This window comes from Pogona vitticeps, chromosome 11 (assembly GCF_051106095.1).
Source record: "Pogona vitticeps strain Pit_001003342236 chromosome 11, PviZW2.1, whole genome shotgun sequence".
Classification (NCBI taxonomy): Eukaryota; Metazoa; Chordata; class Lepidosauria; order Squamata; family Agamidae; genus Pogona; species Pogona vitticeps.
Window position 1 is genome coordinate 26237121 of NC_135793.1, and position 20261 is coordinate 26257381.

At 56.9% G+C, this 20261-nt stretch overlaps 2 protein-coding genes across 5 annotated transcripts in view; both read right to left on the reverse strand.

Annotated features, from left to right (window-relative positions):
• Nucleotides 1-483: 483 nt before the first annotated feature.
• Nucleotides 484-9944, reverse strand: LOC110080137 (uncharacterized). Of its 2 annotated transcripts, none has more exons than XM_020795808.3 (10): nt 8976-9944; nt 8535-8589; nt 7213-7473; nt 5872-5988; nt 5504-5605; nt 5157-5279; nt 4348-4440; nt 3270-3362; nt 2005-2069; nt 484-727 (listed from the first exon to the last, which is right to left on the reverse strand). In XM_020795808.3, exons 1-10 carry the CDS (start codon nt 9003-9005, stop codon nt 695-697), a joined length of 972 nt encoding a protein of 323 aa, XP_020651467.3. In that variant the 5' UTR covers nt 9006-9944; the 3' UTR covers nt 484-694. The 2 variants fall into 2 exon arrangements, with proteins under 2 accessions (XP_020651467.3, XP_072837585.2); XM_072981484.2 differs by lacking the exon at nt 8976-9944 and adding an exon at nt 8737-8930.
• A 4218-nt stretch (nt 9945-14162) lies between these two features.
• LOC110080145 (glycine receptor subunit alpha-4) overlaps nt 14163-20261 on the reverse strand; it is an 18826-nt gene continuing 12727 nt past the window's right edge. For 2 of the 3 annotated variants that reach the window (XM_072981103.2, XM_078380615.1), the window contains one exon: nt 14163-17023. In XM_072981103.2, coding sequence (XP_072837204.2) covers nt 16709-17023 — 315 coding nt within the window. In that variant the 3' untranslated portion in view covers nt 14163-16708. Of the gene's footprint in view, nt 17024-17527; nt 18639-20261 lie in introns of those variants that run through there. The other variant, XM_072981104.2, reaches the window with a different exon arrangement.

The window sequence follows — 20261 nt, forward strand, 5'->3', positions numbered from 1 at the left end:
TCCCCTGCAGGAGCAGCTGGGTCCCCTGGCCATCACCCTGAAGGAGGTCTCTGCCCAAAGTCAGACCTGAACCCAGGACTGTTGCCCCTTGCCTTGGCCAGCTAAGCAAGGGGGGGGGGCTAGAGCCATCCTCTAGATCTGCCCTGCTTTTTTGAGGGATTCAGTTCCTCCACCGGCCCGACTGCCCCACGTTTCCCAGCTGGAAGGATCTGGCCCCTGCTGTCCTGACGGGGTCGCTGCTCTGCTGTCTTCTCGGGTGGCTCTCCCTTCTGCCAGCCTTCAGTTGGAGGGGCCTGCTGGTCCCACTTCAGAGGGTTCCCATTTTGGTCACCTCTTCCCCCTCCCCAACAGCTGTTTGCTTTCCTTCCTCCTGAGGCTGGGCAGCTGGTCTTTCAATGGCCTTCTGGGTGTCTCCCCTTCTGAGGAAACGGATGCACCCCCTTTCTCCAGGAAGGGGTGGGAGGAAGAGACGGGACACAAACCAAAGGGCCCATCTTGTCTTTATTCTCCCATGCCCTGCCCCACATGGGTGGGGTTCTAAAGACACAGACAATGACAGAGGCCAAGCTTCTGTGCAGAGCCCAGGTGCGAATCCTGGTTAGTCCCAACGAGGTGCAGAAAGGGAGCAAATTCACCGGGGGGGGGCGCCCATGAGACGGTCAGTGGCGTGCAGAAGCCTCTTGCCCAGGCTGACTCACGGGAGAAAGGTTTTCCCCTCTTGGAGGTCCTGCAGTTCAAAGGGAAGAGGCCAGGATGAGGGTGGAGGCAAGGGCTCTGCCTGCTTCTCTGGAGTGAGGCCTGCAGGGCGGCAGCAGCACTGGCCGAGGGAGGGGGGGCAAGTGCTTGCAGGATACCCACTGGTCTCAGGGGGGCTGCCTGTGCAAGCGCCCTTCCCTCTCCTCCACGGTGGGACTGCAATATCATTAGACCTGTCTTGCAAAGTCGGAGAGACCAGCCCTTCCGGGCCAAGGGGAGAACTGAAGCCAGGCCCTCCTTGCCTGCCCGACACTCCGGCCATGGCACGGCCTCCTTTTTTGGGATAGTCCCCCCCCCCCAATCCTTCCCATGGTAGCCCCTGGGTGAGAAGGGGCGGGTTCCCTTTAAAGAGTAACTATTCCAATTTGTGTGCTTCAGTGGCTCGATCTATTGCTCAGAGGGGTTTTTTTAATGAAAAGAAGGCTATTATAGCTTGACGTGTCCCCAGGGTGCTTTGCCTGGGGGGGCCCAGCGAGCAGAGGAAGGAAGTGTCCATGAGAACTGTGTGCCAGGCCGGAAGGAAGAGAGGCAGCCCCAACCAAGGGAGGGGAATCGGGCCCGGTGGGTCTCCTGCCTTCCCACACCGTCCTGCCAGCTGCCCGGGGGGGGGGGGGACTCCATCTCCCTGCCTGGGCACCTCACTCTGAACCCCTGCCACTCTGACTGCCTATCAATCCCTCTCCCAAATATCTCCCCCCCCCCCAATTTAAACCTCTCACAGGACCAGGAGCAGCCTTTCCTTGGTGGAGAGTGAGCCACCACAGGTGGGCTGTGGGTGTTGAGGGGAGAGCGGTGGCGCCCCCGCCCCCACCTCAACCGTAGCATCCCTCGCCATTTCCCTCTTGGAAAGGGGCCCCAGAGCCGGTCCAGCCCCATGCTCTGGGAGGGAGGCCATCTGCCTCTGTGTGTGGCCTCTGCCCTTCTGCCCTTTGCCTCAGGCAGCAGAAGGTTTGCCTCAGGGCTGGCCCCCTCCAGATCCATGGGCACAATAACACCCCACCCACCCACCCACCCCCCGCTGTTTCTCCGACCTCTTTGCACAGGGCACGGGCCACAGGAGAAGGCTCCCAAGAGTGAGGGGACGACCTTGCCCTTGGCTTTCTAGGATTTTTAGGAAGGAGACAGGCTTTGCAGGAATGGCCCGCCTGCTGGAGCCCCCCCACCGTATCACCCCAGCTGGCAGCCCCCCCCCAGCCCACTCTCGATTCCTCCCTCTTTGGGCCAGAGCACTCGCACAATTGCTCCTACCTTCCTCCGTTTTCCCCTTCTGCCTCCTTGTTCTTCCCTCGTCCGCCTCCTTATATCCAGACAATCTGCAAAATACAGAAGACCCACATTCGGGGGCGGGTTCTTCCCTCACCTCTTCTAGTGAGGGAGGGGGACATGGCAGGACTAATGCCAGGAACCTGTACTGGAGGGAGGGGGCACAACCAGACCTTTCCTGCGGCCCCCATGCCAGGCCCAACGAACACAGCAGGAAGGCGAGGTGGGGAGAAAGACATGGCCCACTTCTATCTCTTTTGTTTCACGAGCACAACTGCCCCATCTGCGGTGGGGGGGGAGAGAATGTATTATTTTCTTTTATATATTTGAAGTGTCCTTTCATGGCTGTTCTGCCCACTCTTCGGCCTTCAAAGCAAGCCATAAAAAGAGGAACAAAACGTTATTTGAAAACACCTGAAAACCATTTTCAAAGCCACACGTCAGATGGAATCACATCATTTTAAACATCTGCTGGAAGCGCAGAAGGACGAGATCCAGCCTGGCGCCCCTTGGCAAGGAATTCCAGAACTGAGGCCCGGCTCAGAGACCGCCCTGCCTCCTAGATTTGCCAGTCCAGGCCTTTTAGCTGGTGGGACACACCCTGGAGCTTCTGCTGAAGACTATGGAGAACAAACGGGCTTATAAAGAAGGAGGTGGGCTTTCTGATGTGAAATGGCCTGCCTGTTCTCAGCTCAGAGCAACTCCACTTTGCCTGCCAGAAGAAAAGGCTGAAACCTACCATCATCTCCAAGTGGATCCTGCAACTCCCATGTTGGGGGTCCTGTGAAGCAGAGGAACGTGGCCGGCCCGTCTGGCCATGGCTTTTGGGACATCTACAGTCTGTTTCTTTTGCACTCACACTCCAAGACCTTGAAGAGGTGCCTGCGCCCCTCCCTCAACCTGTCCCCTAACAGAACCATTTCAAGGAGGAAGGGCCTCCCTGCAGCACCTCCGCTTGCCTTTCCTGGAGCAGAATTTTTCTCAAGGTCTGGGAGCACGAAACACACACAGAGACGTTTGTCAACAGTTTGGTCTGCAGAGCTGTTTCTTCTGCAATGGCTTTTCACTTGATTTTATATACCCATTTAGTTACCTCATACATTTGAGTAGCTTGTCATAAATAGTTTGTTACCACCTTGACTGCTGGCAGAGAGAAGGGACTGTCCGGATGTTTTCAAACAGCCTTGGCTCTCCTGCTCTTAGACTAGCAGCGTGCAGAGTCACTGAGAAGAGGCCACAAGGTTACTTACAGACAGCAACGATGGTGAGGAAGGGAAGCAGGCACATCCCAGCGGCTCCGGCTACGATAGCTGTGAGGTCCACAGGCCTGACACACTTCTCCTCTGTCATTATTGAAAGACAGGAAAAAAAATGGAAAGTGTCCCATCATCATCATCATCATCTGTCACACCTGGAACTTCAAAGTTAGTAGAAAAGTTTCCCAGCACATTCTTTTCCGAGGTGCACCCCTCTTTCATCTGAAGTTCATTGTCCAACATCACAAAGGACCGGGCGGCCTTTGGGATGCCATTGGACAACACCAACCATCATTCCTTATCATTGATTGGGCTGGCTAAGGGTGATGGGAGTCGTTGCGTAACAGTATTGGGGTGGGGTGGGGGAAGCACGTTTCCCAACCCTGTTACACAAAGTTCATGCTGTCACTGGGGGGTTCTCCTCTGCATCTGTTTGCAAGCAATGAAAGCGACATCCTTCTGGAAGCTTGGAGCAGGCACAGACTTAGCTATCCAGGGTGTATAGCATGTGTTTTGGCAACAGCAGGGGCCACTTTTTATCAAACAGGAGCATGGGGATTTCTAAAATAAAGCTATTGCAAAATAGTCAGTTACGTAAAATCAGTGTGAGAGGAAAGAGGGCTCTGTTGGATCAAGAGGAAGGAAAAAGTGAGGAAAGGATGGCTTAGTCCATCCGATCACAGACAACACGGAAGGACTCTTGGCCATCAGGGTGCTCCAAAAAGAGGAGTCTGGTTTTTCTGAGGATGGCCGAACCGTAGTGGAGTGACAGAGCCCCTTTTTGCATTCAGAGGGTCCCGGGATTGAAAGTTGGCATCCTCTCCAGAGAAGGCTGGGAAAGACCCTTCCATGCCGGACAATTCAGAGCGCCAGGGCTGCTCATCACTGCTGACCCACAGGGCACAAGACGCACCTGGCATGGAATTAAGCCAATTCTGAACCCACTTGCAACCCTCGGGTTGCTGGGCCACATCCATGGCTCTCAAGTCTGGTCCAGTCATCACTCCCGGGTGTGTGTGTGGGTGTGTGTGTCTTGGTGGCATCTTTGGGCAGCAAAAGGGGCCCAACTCACCTTGCAACTGGCAGATGCACTTCATGAGGAGACTCAAGGTCACAATGACGATGAACACCCCTCCAGGGGCAGCGAGGTCCAGCATGCGTTGTGCTGCCATGGGGTGAGGGTGGGGGAAACAGGAGAGGAAGAGCAGGAAGCTGGTTGGGAGGCTCTAGAAGCAGGGCCACCGCCTGGACCGTTTCCTCCCACAGAATGGGGAGGGGAGGGGAGGGGAGGGGAGGGGGACTCAGGGCTGGCCCTCCCTCCCGTCCTCCCAAGGCACCGCTTTGTACAGGAACCAACCCACTCTCAGCAGGAGGATATTTAGGCCCAGACCCTTCCTGACCCATCAGAGGCAAAGTTTCAATCCTCCCCACCAACCTCTGAATATAAAAAGAAACTTGGGCAGCAGGTAATGCCCCCCAAAAATGCCTTCTCCTACCCCCGCCACCTGTTTGGGCCTGAGAGAAATGAAAGGCCTGGACCTTCCATGGCAGGGGCCTATGTGGGATGCTGGTGGCCCGGCTGGGCATCAGGCGGGTGCCCAGCCTGCCTCTGTGGGTGGTGCCTCCTGTTTTGCAGCCCCAGAGAAACGCTGGGCTCTGCAAGGAGCTCAGGGGATGGCCTGGGGGGCCACCTTTCAATGCCCCGTGCCCCTCTCTTGCTCCTTCTGTGCCAGCTTGATTGTGTGACCCTCTGGGGCTTTGCCCCTATTCTGGGGTGGGGCTGGTTTTCTGCTGCACCTGCTGATTCATGTGTGTGTTGGGCAGTTCTTATGAAGTGGAGCCTCAGAGAAGACCATCACTGTCAGCTGGCCACCAACTGACCTGGCCGGTCTGTGACCTGGTAGAGCGCCTCCAGCTGGAAGAGGACGGTCACCACAATCAAGAGTGTGATCGTCATTATGTGGAGAAGCAGGATGGTGGGCACAATGAGGATGGCAGGGAAGCCTGTGAAAGAGAGGAGGGGGGGCAAAGGCCAGCCAGTCTGGTAAGGCAGCTCACGGCTCTTTGTGGTTCTGCCTTGATCCAAGGAAACTTGGCCAACAAATAGATTGATCTACTGATCACAAATGGGCTGAACGATTCCTGAAGAAGGAAGCACCCTTTTTAGAGGGCACATACATGCCAGTTTAGAGAAGCAGGAGGACCCATTGCTGCCAATAATATCTCACCTTGATCGTAACTCCAGAGGACCACCGCCACCAGCGCCATGGCACACGCTAAGCCCGCCAGCCCGTTGGCATAAACACCGAGCCATATCCATGCCTTCCCTCCTGGCACGGGGGTGGGGAGAGTAGAGAGAAATAGCAGACACATAATCTCTTTCCTTCCAGGGGCCTGATGCCTGGGAAGGAGAGCTACAGCCACATCGGGGAGCCCCAGCCCACAGCCTGGCCCTGGTTCTCTTCCCCTTGCCTTGTCGCAGGCAGGCAGGGAGGGGGACGGAGGGACAACCAACCGCCCTCTCTCTCGAGGGAAGAGACCCGATGGGCATCTGGTCCAGAGCAGCCAGACCCAATCCCCAAGAGACCATACTCACGGATCCTAAATTTTTGCGGATGACAGAATGGCATTGTTATCCCACACCCACTGAAAGCAGCAAAGACCAGAGCAGCGGCAGAAATCTGGAAACACACCTCCAGCTCCACCGGAAGACCTAGAAGAGGAGACCGAAGGGGAAAGGCGAGGAGAAGCTGCGGGGGGGGGGGGGGGAAGCAAGGCTGCCTTTGGAGCTGCAGGGGCTGCTCTGGCAGAGAAGGGGATAGAACAGGCAAGGGCGCCATCGGGGAGCCCTTCAGGAGGAATCCAGCGGTGTGCATATCACATCAAGGGGAACAGTTTCTGTCAGTGGAAACAGATCACAGCTTTGGTGAGCCATGGAATGGGCAGAAAACTGGCTAAGAGCAACACATGGGGAGGCCCAGAGCGAACCTTCAGGCACTGAGCCCTGGCCATCCAGGGGAAGGATTCGCTCCCCCCCCCCCACTGGAGGGATTCCAGGAGCCCCTTTATCTACAGCTCCTGGAATCCCCCCCTCCGTCCGCCGGCTGGCATGGTGTGCAGTCAGAGGGATTTGGTGAGGTGTACCCTGCCCTCCCCAGGAAATTTTCTAAGCCCTGCTTCTTTGGTGCAAATGTTCTCCATGTGTTGAAGCACAAGGATACAGTTTGATTGGGGAGGGGGGAGAGGAAAGGAGCTTCCCTGGGGGAGACAGGAGTATGGGCTGAGCACCCCAAGCGGAGTGGGAAAGCTCTGGGGCAGAGAAGGCCACAGCAGCCACAGGCAGGGCCAGCAGGGGGCGCACTAAGCCCAGCTTCTTCCGGGGGGGGGGGGCAATCTGCCAGAAAAGCCGAGCAGGAAAGCAGGATGAACCCGGTCCCGTCCCCATAGAGTTGCAAAGGGATGGGTGTGGGGGGGAATCAGGAGATTCTGGGAGCTTTTTTCACAAGAGTAGCATTTCCCAGTTCTGCAGAAACCCAAAGAAATCCACAAGGCTTCTTTCCTGCTGTAGAGCCTTTTCCAGCTGTTTGCTTTCCAGACGCAGGGCCCCAGAACCGCCTTCCCTTCCTCCAGGGTTTGGCAATCCTGCCCCCTGGATTTGCAGCCAGTGCCGTGGTGTGTGGGTAGCTTGTGGGTGCCTCGTCCTGATACCGGAGAGGGTGTCCGCACCCCCCTCCCCACCCTGTCACAAGCCTTCCTTGCCTTGGAACAAAGGCTAGCCTTGCCCTTGGTGGAAGGCACAGCCAGAGTGAGGCCACAGCCTTCGTAGCCTTGAGCTTCCCCTCCTCTGCGCTGACCGCCCCCCCCCCCCCAGGCTGCAGCCTCACCCACTCGCCCTCTCAGTCAAGCCTCTGCTGAAAGATGGGTAGCGAGCACTTACTGGGAGCCTCCAGCAGGGGGATGGAGGAGTTGGCCCGGGAGCTGCCTTGTTGCTCCTGCTGCCTGAGCCCCATACATTTGGAGGTGTTCTCCCCGGTCAGGAAGCCCCGTGGGAGGGGTGTTGGCACAGCTTGCTTGTTTTCCGATGCAGGCAGCAGGAGAGGAGAACCTGCTGGGATGGTGGTCCGATTTCCCTCTAGGGGTCCCTCGGCTCCCACGGCCCATTGGGGGACCACCATCATCACCACCACCATCATCAGGGCTATAAGGGAGAAAGGGCAAGAAGAAGCACAGGCATCAAAAGAGAAGGCACCCTGTGCCTGTCCTCAGATGGCCAAGCCACCCAGAAGAGGCCAGTGGGCTGGTGGTGTCTGTGGCGAAAGGGGCCCAGGACTCTTCTCCCAAGTCCTGGGCCCCTTTTTCCCATCCAGGGACCCATGGATCCGAGCTGCGGAAAGTGTTGCCCTCTTTCCCAAACCCGTCCGGCCTGGGGGAGATGGGGCAGGTTCATGCCCGTTGTGGGTGGTGTCCACTGGGTGAGGCAGAGCAGAGGGCAGGGGCTCTGCAAAGGGAACCAAACAGACTTCCAGCTTCCTCTCTGATCTCTCCTCTGTGCAGACAACCTCAGTCCTTCCCTCACTCCTGCCACTGGCAAGAAGGAGCCCTGAGCGTCAGGTGGGTGGTTCCCTCTCCCCACAGACGCAGAGGACCAACCCTGGGGACCCTCCCGGAGCCTCTGGCTGGGGCAGTTCTCAAAAGGACCTCCTCCCCGTCCAGGTGGGCCTCCCGTCCTTCACGCCAGAAATAATGGCCAGAATCCCATGGGTCTCAAGCAGAGTATGCAGGAGAGGCAGCCTTGCCAGCGATGCGTTGCATGCGTGGATGTGCCAGCATCATGCAATAGGTCGTGTGCTACGTTGTGTGCCCAAGTGTGTGACAGATGGCCGACAAAATGTGGAAGCTGCTTGCATGAGTGCCGTAGGCATCCAGTATTTCATGGTAGCATTTGAGCTGACCAGTCTTAAGGAGAAGGGAGCACATGGACTGTTGGTCTGGCTCCCTCTCCTCTGCACAGCGAAGCCTCAGAAATGACTGCATTCCAAATATTTACATTTGCTTGGCGAGCCTTCTGATCATCAGCTGCTCCCTCTTTTCCACTTGGCCCACCCCCAACACCCACGCCATCCTGCCCCCTCCCCCCCAACACTCATTGGAAAGCTGGCTTTTAAAATGTACACAGTCACAAATGGAAATGTACACAGTCCAGAGTCCAGGTCTCTGGGAGGCTTTGCTGACACACATCAAGGATGGAATAGGGATTACCTGGAGCCAACAGAGAGCACCCTGCTCTCGTCCTGAGGAGGAAGCCGGCCGGCATCTGTGAGGGGGGGGAGAAGCCGCTGAAATCAGGAGTGGGCGCAGGAGGTCGCCTCAATGCGTACTGGCCAAGCACGAGGTGCACAGCCTGGCCAAAGAGGGAGCTACGAGGGAGCGCTGGCCATCAGCTCTGCCTCCTGCAACTTACTTTCAGCCTTTTGTCCGACCTCTGCCTTCTCCCTCTCATCCTGCACCTCATCTTGTCTCCAGATTCGGTTGGTCCTTGGGGCCAAGGGACTTGAAGATTTGCCCACAGCTTGAACAGGCCTGGCTGAAGCCCTTGGCTGTCCTGACCCATGCAAGGGCCCCCAACCCAAAGAATGCCTGGCCTCTGGAGGGAGCCAGCAAGCTGCAAAGGCAGCCCTCTGGCCAAACATGAATACTAACCTCTTTGGGAGTTGCGCTTAGTGATCCCATCTCCCAGGTGCCAGTGCAATCCAGGGAAGAAGGAGAGGAGAAATGGTCCCTCACATCCAACCGCCTACCATCTGGCTCTGGAGAAGCCTCAGTTGAGGCAGGCTGGTGGCAGCCGCCGTGGCAGGGTGTCAGGTGGCATGGGAGGTGGGGAGAGGTGCTCCGGAGGAGGGCTCTCTTCTGCTCTGCTGAGGCTGCCCCCCCTCCTCCGCAGGGCTCTTCCTTCCAGGTGTCAGGTGGGCAGACGCCAGGTGTGTCTGGTGAGGCAGCTGCTTTTCAGGGATGCCCCACCCAGGAAGCAGAAATACAGCACAGAACTCAGACCCTTTCCTGCATCCAGAGGAGGCTACTCACCAGCTGAAAAGCGGGCAGCATCCTGGAAAGGGCCATTTATGCTTTGGGCGGTTCTTGAGCAAAACCACAGAACATAAAGTCGACTCTTCCCCTCTGCAGACCTCTTGTGAAGGCAGGCAGTGCCGGCCCTGCTTGAACTGCAAGACACCCCCCCTCCTCCCCCAGAGGGGATGTTTTGCTTTTCCTTTTCTGCAAGATTCCTCTCTGGACATTTTCATTTCCTGACTGACCAGCAGAAAAACTAATTGATTCAACGTGCATAAACCCACAAAAGTGGGGTTACACAACCAGCTGCTTCCCGGCTTCCTATGAGCTTTCTCAAGTGACATTTTCCAGGCTAAAAGGCCACTTTAAGGCCACTTAAGAAAGCTATCAGAGAAATTTGACTCTGGTCATGGGCGCCTGTCTGGCTTCCTGTTTTGTTTTGTTTTCCCCTGAACTTCGGGGCTTTGGTCAGGGCTGGCCCAAGAAGACCTCTTTTGCTGCTCAAATCGCATGGCGCTGGCCTCGACGCCAGGTGCTGTTCAGGGCATGTGGAGCATTGCATTTCAAGGAACATTTTGTTTCAGCTCAGCAGCTGGACCCGAGAGGGAGGACCCTGCTAGGGCAAATGCCTCCTTGTCTGTCCAAGGGGGTAGAGACGAAAACTCAAAAGGGAGGGGAATGGCCCGATCATTACTTTCAAAGAATGACTGCAGCCGACAGCTTGCATGCATGTGTGTTTTCCTGCTGTCACCTTGAGGTGGCCACTTCCTTTTCCTGCCTGCAAGGTTGCCTTGATGCTGCGTTAAACGATCTTCAATGTTTCCCCACTCAGACGTCATTCTTACATCCATCCTTGCTTTCCCAACCTGACTTCAGGCCTTAGCCTCCTGCCTGGCCACCTGCCGAAACTGCAGACACACTTCAAGCAGCAGGCCAGCCCAGCAAGGGCTGACTGCTGTCGGATGGAGGGCATGCATTGTCTGCCCCTTGCAGTCCTGTGAGCTCCTCCTCCTCCAGTCCACAACAACAACAACAACCACACCAGGGCAGCTTCTTCAATAAAGAGGCCAGTTCTGCTTCAGGGCAACCCATCTGTCCCTGGCCTGGAGATGGATTGGGTGCTATTTCACAGGAGGAGAAACAAAGCCATGGGAAGGCCAAACGCCCCATTTTGGCACTACCTGTTCCTCTGATTTGTGCTCCTTTTTCCCCCACAAGGAAACCAACGCCATATTCTATGCATCTGCTGGAACTGGGTTGCAGCCTGTGAAAGCATACAATTCCTTAGTCACAAAGACCACCAGCCCTCAGACTTGTTAAAATATCCCCTATCTGGTGAAACTTCATCTATTCAGGACCTTGTTCCTTAGAAGCCTGATACAGGTGAACATTTCTCTGTGGGGTCATGCAGTGTTCTGCATAAATTCCTCTGATTGCATTTCAGTAGCAACAGAATTAATGCTCGCAGTTTAAAATACTGTAATTGCCTTAGCATCTCCCAACTGTACTCCCCACTCTCTCCTCTCTCTCTCTCTCTCTCTCTCTCTCTCTCTCCCACACACACACACACACACACACACACACACAGAGAGAGAGAGAGAGAGAGAGAGAGAGAGTTTTCGTGATCCCAGTTGCCCCAATGGTCTCCATCCTGTTATAAGTCATCTTAGTCATCAGCTCCCCAGTTCATCCTGAGAATGACAAAAGGAAGGAATCTGCTTGACTAGACCGTGGGATCCTGCCAAGGCAGAAAGCAGAGAGAACAAGGGAGAAACGTCCACAAGAGGAACCAAAACTTAGAACAGCATTTGAGGATGTGAAATGGGTGCCCCTACATTCTCTCTTCTTCAGCAACCTGGCCTTTACAGCAGGCAACTACGAAAAAGTTAGAACCATTTGAAATGTGCACTGATGATAGGTGCCAAAACTGCTTGGATTAGGAAAGTTACCCGTGCAGAAGTGCTCAGGAAAATGGACGGAAAATAAGATGTCATTTAAAAAACCAATAAGGCAGAAGTGTTCTGGATGGAAGACAGCACCACGGTCAAAACCGCCATCGGCACATCCGAGGGAAATGCTGGTCTTTGAAGGCTCAGCTATGAGGTTCTTTTTCTCAGCCGTCTGGAAAAGTGGCCTATTCATTCTGCAAGGCATAAAGCAGAAGTCTTTGCACCAAAGAAGGAAAACCTAACAAAAGCAGAACAGAAAACAAACAAACAACAATCTTGAAGCAGATATACTTTGGTGTCAGTTTTTGTGGGTTGCAATCTGCTTCTCGAGACACGCAAGTCGAGGGAAAGTCTGGGCTCCCTTTTTTTGCCCCCATCCCCACCAGAGTGCTGGAGAGGGTGGGATGTTTTCTCACTAGGTGGCGCTACCTCCCCGCTTCTTGGCTCTGAACATCTAAGCCCAAGAAAGAGGCTCGGCTGTGACAGCTCCCCACCCCATCTCCGTTTTGGCCCCATAGGGGTAGCTGGAGGAACATTTAGAATTGCATGTGATCTTTCTTCTTTGGAGCTAGAAGAGAAAAGGTGGTTCCCTTGGGAAAAGCAAGCTTGCAGAATGGCACATTTCAAAGCCAGGCCCTGCCACCTGATTTTCAGGCCCTTTTCCAAGGAAAGAGTCAGGTGTGGAAAAAGACCTTTGGTCTGTTAACATTTTGGGCTGCAGAGAGGAGACTGGTGGTGGGGCAGGGCATTGACCAGGCGTTTTGGGTACCATAATCTTCAAACACGGAAGGTCGTGGAGCAGCATCCAGGCAGCATCTTCCCTTTGTAACGCCCGGGGGTGGGGAGGATGGAAGAGCTGCTCAACGCCATCTGGGGTTCGGCCCCCGGGAGGAGCTCTCCTTCTGGATGCACCCAAAGGCGAGGGCAAAAGAGCAGCTGCCAGAGGAACGCCTCAGGAAATGGCTGCTGGAGCGACCCTTGTGGACCCTCTGCCCTGAAGAGGCTGCCCTGAAGAGGGTGGCCGAAAAGCATCATGCACTCTGACGATGATGTTTCTGAACTGGTGCCCCAAGCAATGATTTCCGAGGCACCCTCAGCTTAGCAAAGCACAGGCGGTCTCTGCAGAAGTTCAGGGACAAGTCACAATATTTGGGGAGGCTGGTGGACTCTCACTTGCCAGGCCAGTGACGGCACACAGAGGGAAGGAAGGGAGGAAGGAGGCCCCTGCGGTGGGTGCCCTTCCTGGCCTCTGCGACAAGGCCTGGCCTGGCCCGGCCCCTGTCTGGGCCCCCCATGGCAGCTGAGAAAGTCCCTCTGGCGGGCTTGATGAGCGCACACCTCCCCCAGCCCCTTCTCCCTGGAGCCCTGGAACCCGGGAGTGACATCTGGCCCCTGAGAAGCAGGAGAGACGCCCCTGGCCTGGAGGGGAGACACGGGAGGCGGTGGGCCCAAACCTGTCCTCTTCCCAGCCTCCTGGCCCTGCCCTCTTGCCAGAGCCAGGCGCCGTTTCCATCCATGCCAGGTGTTGGTTTGGAAAGGGCGGGGGGTTCTTCTCCTGCTGGGGTCCAGACTCTGGCCCACTGGGAGGAGCAGAGGTGCGCTGGGCGTGAGCAGGATGCTGAGGCCGGCGGGAGCTCTAGCTGCCCGTCCTGGTGCCAGATACTCCCCTTGGTGGCCCAAGCCTACCTTTCCCCCTCAGTGCCAGCTGGGGAGGGGGCTCGGGCACAGCGGAGGTGTGGAAGTAGCTCCGCCCAGGGGCATCTCGGGACCAAGAGGCGGACCCCTGATAAAAGGTACGGGCTGGAGCCTGGCCCCACGGGTGGATCAGGCCCAACTCTCCTCCCTCCAGGGGTTCAACAGAGACAGTTTGTGAGGCCAGGCTGGGAGGCCAGCAAGAGGACTGAAGCTCACTTCAGAGGAAGAGGGCTCAGCTGTGATGCCCGCCTCGCTGCGGTGCCAGCCTTCAACAGATGTGTCCCTCCTCCTTGGTACTGCGCGGCCGCCTCTCCAGGCGAAGACTCCAAAGACAGTTGTCCATTCTCTGAAGTTGGCGGCTGACCAACACCGAAGGGAGGGCCGAGTCCCCAGGCTGATGGCCCGGCAGGGCAGAGAGCAAAGGGGGGGGGGGAGCCTTGGGCTGGAAATGGCCTGAGAGCAGCAGTTTTTGTCCAAACAGGCATCCTCCTTAGGAAGAGGCCACCTCCTCCCCACAGCAATGGGTCCAGTCTCTTCCTGCCTTGGGTTCAAGGGTTTTGGAACCAGCACAAAGGTGGGCCCCTTGCCCTCCCATAGCTGCGCCCTTCTGCTCCTGGCCCGGTATCACCCTACCTACAGCTCTGCAGAACAGCGACTGTGCAGGGATGCAGGCCACGAGTCTTCAGAAAGGTGACTCCTCCCTTGGTCTGTTTCAGCACAGAGAATAACAATGGAGGGAAAAAGGGGGCAGGGGAGAAGCTTCAGGGCGACTTGCACAGGCCAGCACCTGCTTGCTGTTCCTGACTAGAACAGGCCCATGGACTCGCTCAGGTTTGCCTTAATATAGATTAGGGATGGGCCATTCATCACCAGCGCCATCGTCATTTGGGACCCCAACTCCCAGAAACTTCCAAGAATTTCTCAGGCCGAATTCTGGGAGTTCCCCCCCCCAACTGGAGGCCAGCCTGGCCCCATCTTGGCTGTCCTTCTGCAAGCAGGCAAAGACCGTTCTCTTCAGGCAGGCTCCCCCCCCCCCCGAGTGTTGCCTGCTCTCCCAATCCAGCCCCTTGCCAAATTTGCAGCCTGCCCCCTTCGTTTTGAAATCCCACTTCTTTCCATGTAGTTCCTCCCCCCCCCCCAAACCTGGAAAAAGAAGACAGAGAATGGCAGCAAAACATTAAGGAAAACCCCCAAAACATTTTATTTGTGTAGGAAGATCAGAGTTGTTTAAAAATGCATTGTTTTTAAAACGGCAGCCATTCCTCCAGATCTTGTACAGGTTTGATATGCCCAGGAGTCATTTCCCTGCTCGTGAGTCCTGTGAACAACCAGGCTGTAGCTCAGACCAGGGGTCCCAATCCTTCCCTCCTGGGGAAGCCATGCTGGCAAGGGGGAACGGCTGGCAGGGATGTGGCACCGACCGCTTCCTCCTCCCGGCAGAGGCACCGTCCCGGCCTCTGTCTGGAAGAAGAGCGGGTGGCCCAAAGAGGGACAGCCTGGGCATTGGCGGGCAGGCAAAGCGAGGGGGGCTCCGTCTGGGACTGAGGGGCCCAGAGAGGGAGGGAGGGAGGGGGCCCGCTTGGGGCCCCTTTCTGATGCTGCTGGGCCAGACCAGGCCTGCCACGTCCTCTGGCCACCCCCTCCCATGGGCCAAACACATCTCTTTTTTCTGTAAGACGCTGCCTCTGTCTTGGATGTCCCACCTGGAGCCTCCTCTCCCCTCCTCTCTGGTGCGAGGGGGGGGGGACTGAGAGGGCACGGCTGCCAGGCCACCTGGTCCCTGGGTTTGCTCCATTATCTTTTTTTGGGTGGGGGTGGGGGTGGGGTGGGGAGACCTGAGTTGGGGCCATTTTCCCTGCATAAAGTGCAAGCGCAGGGCCTGCCCCTCCGGGGTGGACTGGCAAGGGGGCCCCGAGGCTTCCCAGGGCTGAGGTGGCTTTCGCCGGAGGTTTCCTTTTGAAACGCAGCCCTTGAGTTGCTCCCTACTCGGAGCAGCTGCCATGTCCCCAAAGGACCCTCCGTTTGTCAGCTGAGGCTCACCTTGAGGGCAGGGGGCTTCCCCTCGGCCTTTCCTTTTTGTCGCCCGAGCAAGAGTCTGCTTTTTAAGAAGGTGGGAGCGAGGAGCGGCGTTTCTCCGCCAGCCTAGGCTCAGAGCCAGCTGGGCAGGCACCACGCCAGGAGACCTCTGGGTCCTTTCTCACTTCCAGGGTCAGGAAGGGCTTGGATCTGACACGGCTTCAGGTGGCCTAGTGGCCCCTCAGCTGGCCCATAGCCCGCTTGGCTGTGAGTGACTTGTGCAGAAGGCCGTTAAAGGGAGCCGTGGCACCTCTCAAGGCATGGCGGGCACCCCCTTGCCCACAGACAATGGCCTGACTCGATGGAGAGAAGGGACGCGGGCTCTCTGGCGTGCTGCAAGGATCCGCACCCCCTTTCCTCCTGCCTGAATCAGGATGGAGACAAAGGCCCTCTTGGCCTCAATTCCCGGAACAGAGAAAAGGCGCAGGAGCGGGGCCAGCCTTTCAGGGGCTCCTGAGGCTGCAGGTGCCAGTCTGTGGGCAAGGAAGGTGTTCAGTGGCATGGCAGGTCCACTCCTGGGAACTGGGGCTCCAACGTGGGCCCTTCTGGGGCCCCTGGCTCTGAGGCAGGTGTCCATGGACTGTGCAATCCAGCTGTTCTCTCCTGCAAGCGGCTTGGAGTTTGCCTTAGAAGGAAGCTCAGAGGTGGCAAAGAAGGGGCTGCCCAGGGCAGAGAAGGAATCTCCCCAGTGCAGGCCCCACCTGGATTCTGCTTACGCTCTTTGGCGAGGGGTGCCCACCACCTCACCGTACAGGTGAGATGCCTAACCTCAAATCACCTCTCATAGCAAAGGTAGAATAATCAAAGGGGAGGGGAGAGGTGCATGTGCTGACTACCAGGCCTGAGATCACGTACAGTCTGCTTCAACAGAGCTGCGCCCCTTTGCTTTCCCTTAAGTAAGAGGAGTGACACCCCCACCCCCACCCCCGCTGACCCCCAAGACCTTCTAGGCGTCCCACCCACAACAAGGCAGAGTTGCAGCACTTGTGGGTTCCGTTTCCCTTCTGCTCCTCGGCAGAGCCTATCTTGTCTTTACAGCCTCTTGGCTTCAGTGGGACGCCCTGGTGCTGCTGCTGCTGCTGTCATGGCCAAGGTGCGCTGCCTGGTTTCTCCAGTGAGAGAGGCTGCAGGATGGAGGCCACCACGGGCACCTCTCGGTACTGGCAATGCAAGGCAGGGAAACAGTCTGCATGCAGCATCCCTCTGCAGGGCTGCCTCTGTCTTGCCAGGCTGATTAGGTAAGATTCTGGGGGTGGGGGCAGCTCGGAGAGCAGCAAGCTCGCTATGCTCCAGAACAGACACCCAGGCCCTGATTTCCGAGGGCTCTGTCCACTCAGGACATCTCCTGTCCCCTTGCTGGGATGCAGGGAGGACAGGCCGCCGGAGCAGGGCCAGTTGGCAGTCAGGACTGGAAACAGGGCACCTGGCGAGACGGAGCCGCCCCCAGGACTACGTTTGGGGCTTGGTGAGCTGAGCAAGCCACGGTTTCTGCGCCCCCTTCTGCCATGCACCGCTTGCCAAATTTCTCAGCCAACGATTTTAACAAAATTGTCCAAGAAGGAGAGACGGCTGGTCTCAGAGCAAGAAGCATGGACGGGAGTGTTGGTTGCAACCCGCTCCACCCGTTGCCAGAGTCCTGGGAAAAGCTCACGGGGCAGCCGGGTGGACGTCCTCCGAGCGAAGCACTTTGTAAACCAGCCAGTAAAAAATGTTGAAGACCAGGAAGGTGAAGGGGAAGACGGCCCGGGAGATGGTGTCGATCCGCTTGGCCCGGTCCAAGTAGCGCCTCCGGAGCAGCTCTTCTTCCCGCAGAAGGAGCGAGGTGGGTGGGGGTGGGGGTGGGGGTGGGCTATAGAGGCGGGGGCTTTCCATGGCTGCCCCTCCGTCTTTCATGTGCTGCAAGCAGTGGCCCAGGCCGTAGCCCCGGAAATAAAAGCGGCTCTCGCGGATCACCTCCTCCTCCTGGGGGGGGGGTTGGAAGCAGGGGAGGAGGGATAGAGAGAGAGAGAGATGGGAAACCAGGGGAGAAAAGTGGCAGCAGAAGTCAGGCTGCGAGCGCTATGGGGAGCAGGGCTGCAGCTGAAAGGCTGCCAGACCTAGTGCCTAACGGGCAGGACTGCCCCCTCCACCCGCTGCTCCTTCATGACTCAGGCTGTGCAGATGGCTCTGCCTTTGCCCACCCTGCCATCCCGAATGCCCAGTGTCTGCTCTGTGCCCCTCTATACTGTGGAGGTGGAGGGTATCGCATGCTGCACTATGCCCACCTTCTGAAGAAGAGCAGGCAAAGTCCGAGGGCTGTCCTACGGAACCAAGGTGCCCGGGGTGCCCAAGCTGAAGCTGTTCTGAATCCAAGCCCTATCCAGACTGGGGATGCTGAGGTTGGCTTAGCTACCTTCCCCTTGGCTGTATTTAGTGCCAACATGTCGATCTGGCACAACGTAGCTCTTCCCTCCCACCCACCCACCCCCCGTGCTTTTCCCTGCCTTCTTTTCTGTTCTTCTCTCAGCAGATTTTAACCAGCCCAGCAGTTCTGCTGGAGAATCCCCTCCACCAGCAGATCTGAGCTGGCAGAAGGGGCAGTCCGTTGGCAGGAAGGCCCTGCTGCCCACTGGCTTCTGCCTCTTCCAGACTCTCCCAGTTGAAGCTCCTTTGAGTTAGGATTGCACTGGAGGGCAAGAGAGCAGAAGTGTGGAGGGAGGGCAGGTGCCCAAGAAGTAGACGGCGCCAGAGGCTGGCAGGGGCCCCCCACAGGTCCAGGCAGAGTACAGGCTCCCCGCTGCCTGAGACTCTTGGGGGCTGTACCTGAGCAGCAGAGCACCTTTGCTGGCCGGCAGGAGAGTGTGGGGAGGGAGAAGTCTCTCGCCGCCTCTCCAGGTGGGGGCCTGGAGGAGGTCCCTGCCCAAAGCCCCGGTGAGCCAAGGATGCTGCCCATTAGAGCTGGCAAGGCTGGCAAGAGGGACCAAGGGGCAGAAGCAGGATCGGGGAGCGTTCTGGGGCCCTGCCTTCCTGCACCATGCTAGGCTTGCCTCTTCCCCCCTCCCACTCCATTTTCACCTGGTTGGGAGCTGCTTTAAGTCCCAATCCTGGTCACATAAGCAAATAACTAAACAAATAAATAAACAAGCCATCCTGTTCATCATGTCCTCTAAAAAAGAAGCTTTCACTCGCATCTGCCCTGCCTCCTTCCCTGCTCATCTGGCTTTTGAAGGCAGTTTGCGGGTGCCCTGAACCAGGAGCCCCCACACCCCGCCCTCCGAGGCTGTGCACTGGGGGGACCAGGCTGTGCGGCGGTGTGGTCACAGGCGACAGGATGAAAACAGTGCATGAGTTGGGGCAAAGGGAGTGAGCGGCTTCAGATGGAGGTGTGGGATGGGGGGGTTTTCACATGAACAGCATGGTGGGAACAGAGCGGCCCATGGGGGGAGGGGAAGGGAGTGAAGGAGGGGTGCGTTTGCTTTTTTACCCTGGAGTCGATGCTCCCGAATTGAGAGAGGGTCTCGTAGGTGGACTCGCTGCTGGGCAGGTCCTCCAGCTGCTGCTGCAGGGACTCCAGGCTGGGCGTCCGGCTGGCCAGACCCTTTTAAATCCAGCAGTGAGTGCCAATCAAACAGAAACAGGAGACCGGGTGACCGCAGGGCTCGGCTTGCATGGAGAAGCTCTGAGCTGGCTGTTTGTGCGTGCGTGCACGGAAGACCTGGCAGTGCACCACCCACCCCTCTGCCTGCAGCCTGAACGGTCGGGCCAAACCCACGGGAAGCCCCCACAGTGACCCATCTCTTTCTCTCTTTCTCTCTCTCTCTCTCTGCCCCCCATCCCCCCCCCGTGTCTTCTGTGGGCTATGAACATGGGAGGGGGAGAAAGAGGGAGAGGAAGGTATGGGGTGGAACTCTGGGTGGGAGGCAAGGCAGCTCAGGGATCCCCACCTCCACTCCTGAATCCGCCCCCCCGAAGAGTGCAAAGGGCTTCAGATAGGCAGGTGGGTGGACCATGGGCGCCCTTCAGCATGTGGGGCTTTGCATTTGGTGCTGGTGCATCATATGTGAGTCAACCGTTCAGCAGCAGGATGTAGCCCTGACACAGTATGGAGAACAAAGGGAGAGGTTTGTTTGAACCCTGGGGATTCGTCGTCAATATTTCTGTACTTCGTGTTTTAGTTTTAAATCTTGCTTTTTAGTTTTGTACTTGTATACTTTGTTCTTAACTATTGTCTTTAAATGTTGTAAGCCACCTTGGGTCCTTTTCTAAGGAGAAAGTCGGGGTAAAAATATTTTAAATAAAAAGCATAAATAAATTTTGGCTGCCCCATCATGCAAAGTGCCGGACCCAGAGTTCAGCCGGCTCTCAGTCTAAACTTCTCAGGTTGCTCACCCTTCTGGCACAAAAGAGCTGAGGACGTTTGGTTTCAGCAGTGCCGGGAGACAATCCCCAAAAGCCAGGATGGGGGGGCGGATGTTGGGCGGGGGAGTTGGAGAGGAGAGGAAGGACCCGGACGACTCTTGCCAAGCACCTGCAGAATACCTGCTTTGTTCCTTACAACCCCTTCCCCCCCCCCAAACAGGCGGAATAAATCGAAACAGAGGAACTCATGTAAATGGCCACGATTTCAGCAGGCAGCAGAATTTGCTTTTTTGGTGCAGGTCTTTTTTTTTAAGTGCAAATAAACTCTACAGGTGAGACGGTGACCATGTAACAGCACTGGAGGGGGTGACAGGGAGGAAGAGCTGCATGGGATGGCAGTGAAAGGGAGTGGGGGGTTTCTCAAAAGCATGAAGGGGAAATGGCGGGGCAGAGGGGGAGGAAGCAGCACAATCCCTCTGGCATCCTGTAGGGCCACGGCTGGTCTCTGGGGTGAAAGGCTGCCTGGAAGCCCCATAGCCTTGCCAAAAGAGCCCTGCCCCTCTTAGTTCTAAAGCCATGTAATGGGGCCTGGCTTTGGCACCATGATAGATGCTCATGCTGCATATGCTCAGAGATGCCCTAACCATTCATTCAGCTGAGCCTCAGTCATTCCTCTTTCCAGGGCAGCTTCTCCAGCATCTGAGGGCATATATTACAGGAATGATTCCAGGGGTTTCCATGGGGCTGAGCTGAGGGGTTGGGTGGAGGGAGTTTCCCATTCCATGATGCTCTCTGAAACAGCCTCTTCCTTCCTTCCTTCCTTCCTTCCTTCCTTCCTTCCTTCCTTCCTTCCTTCCTTCCT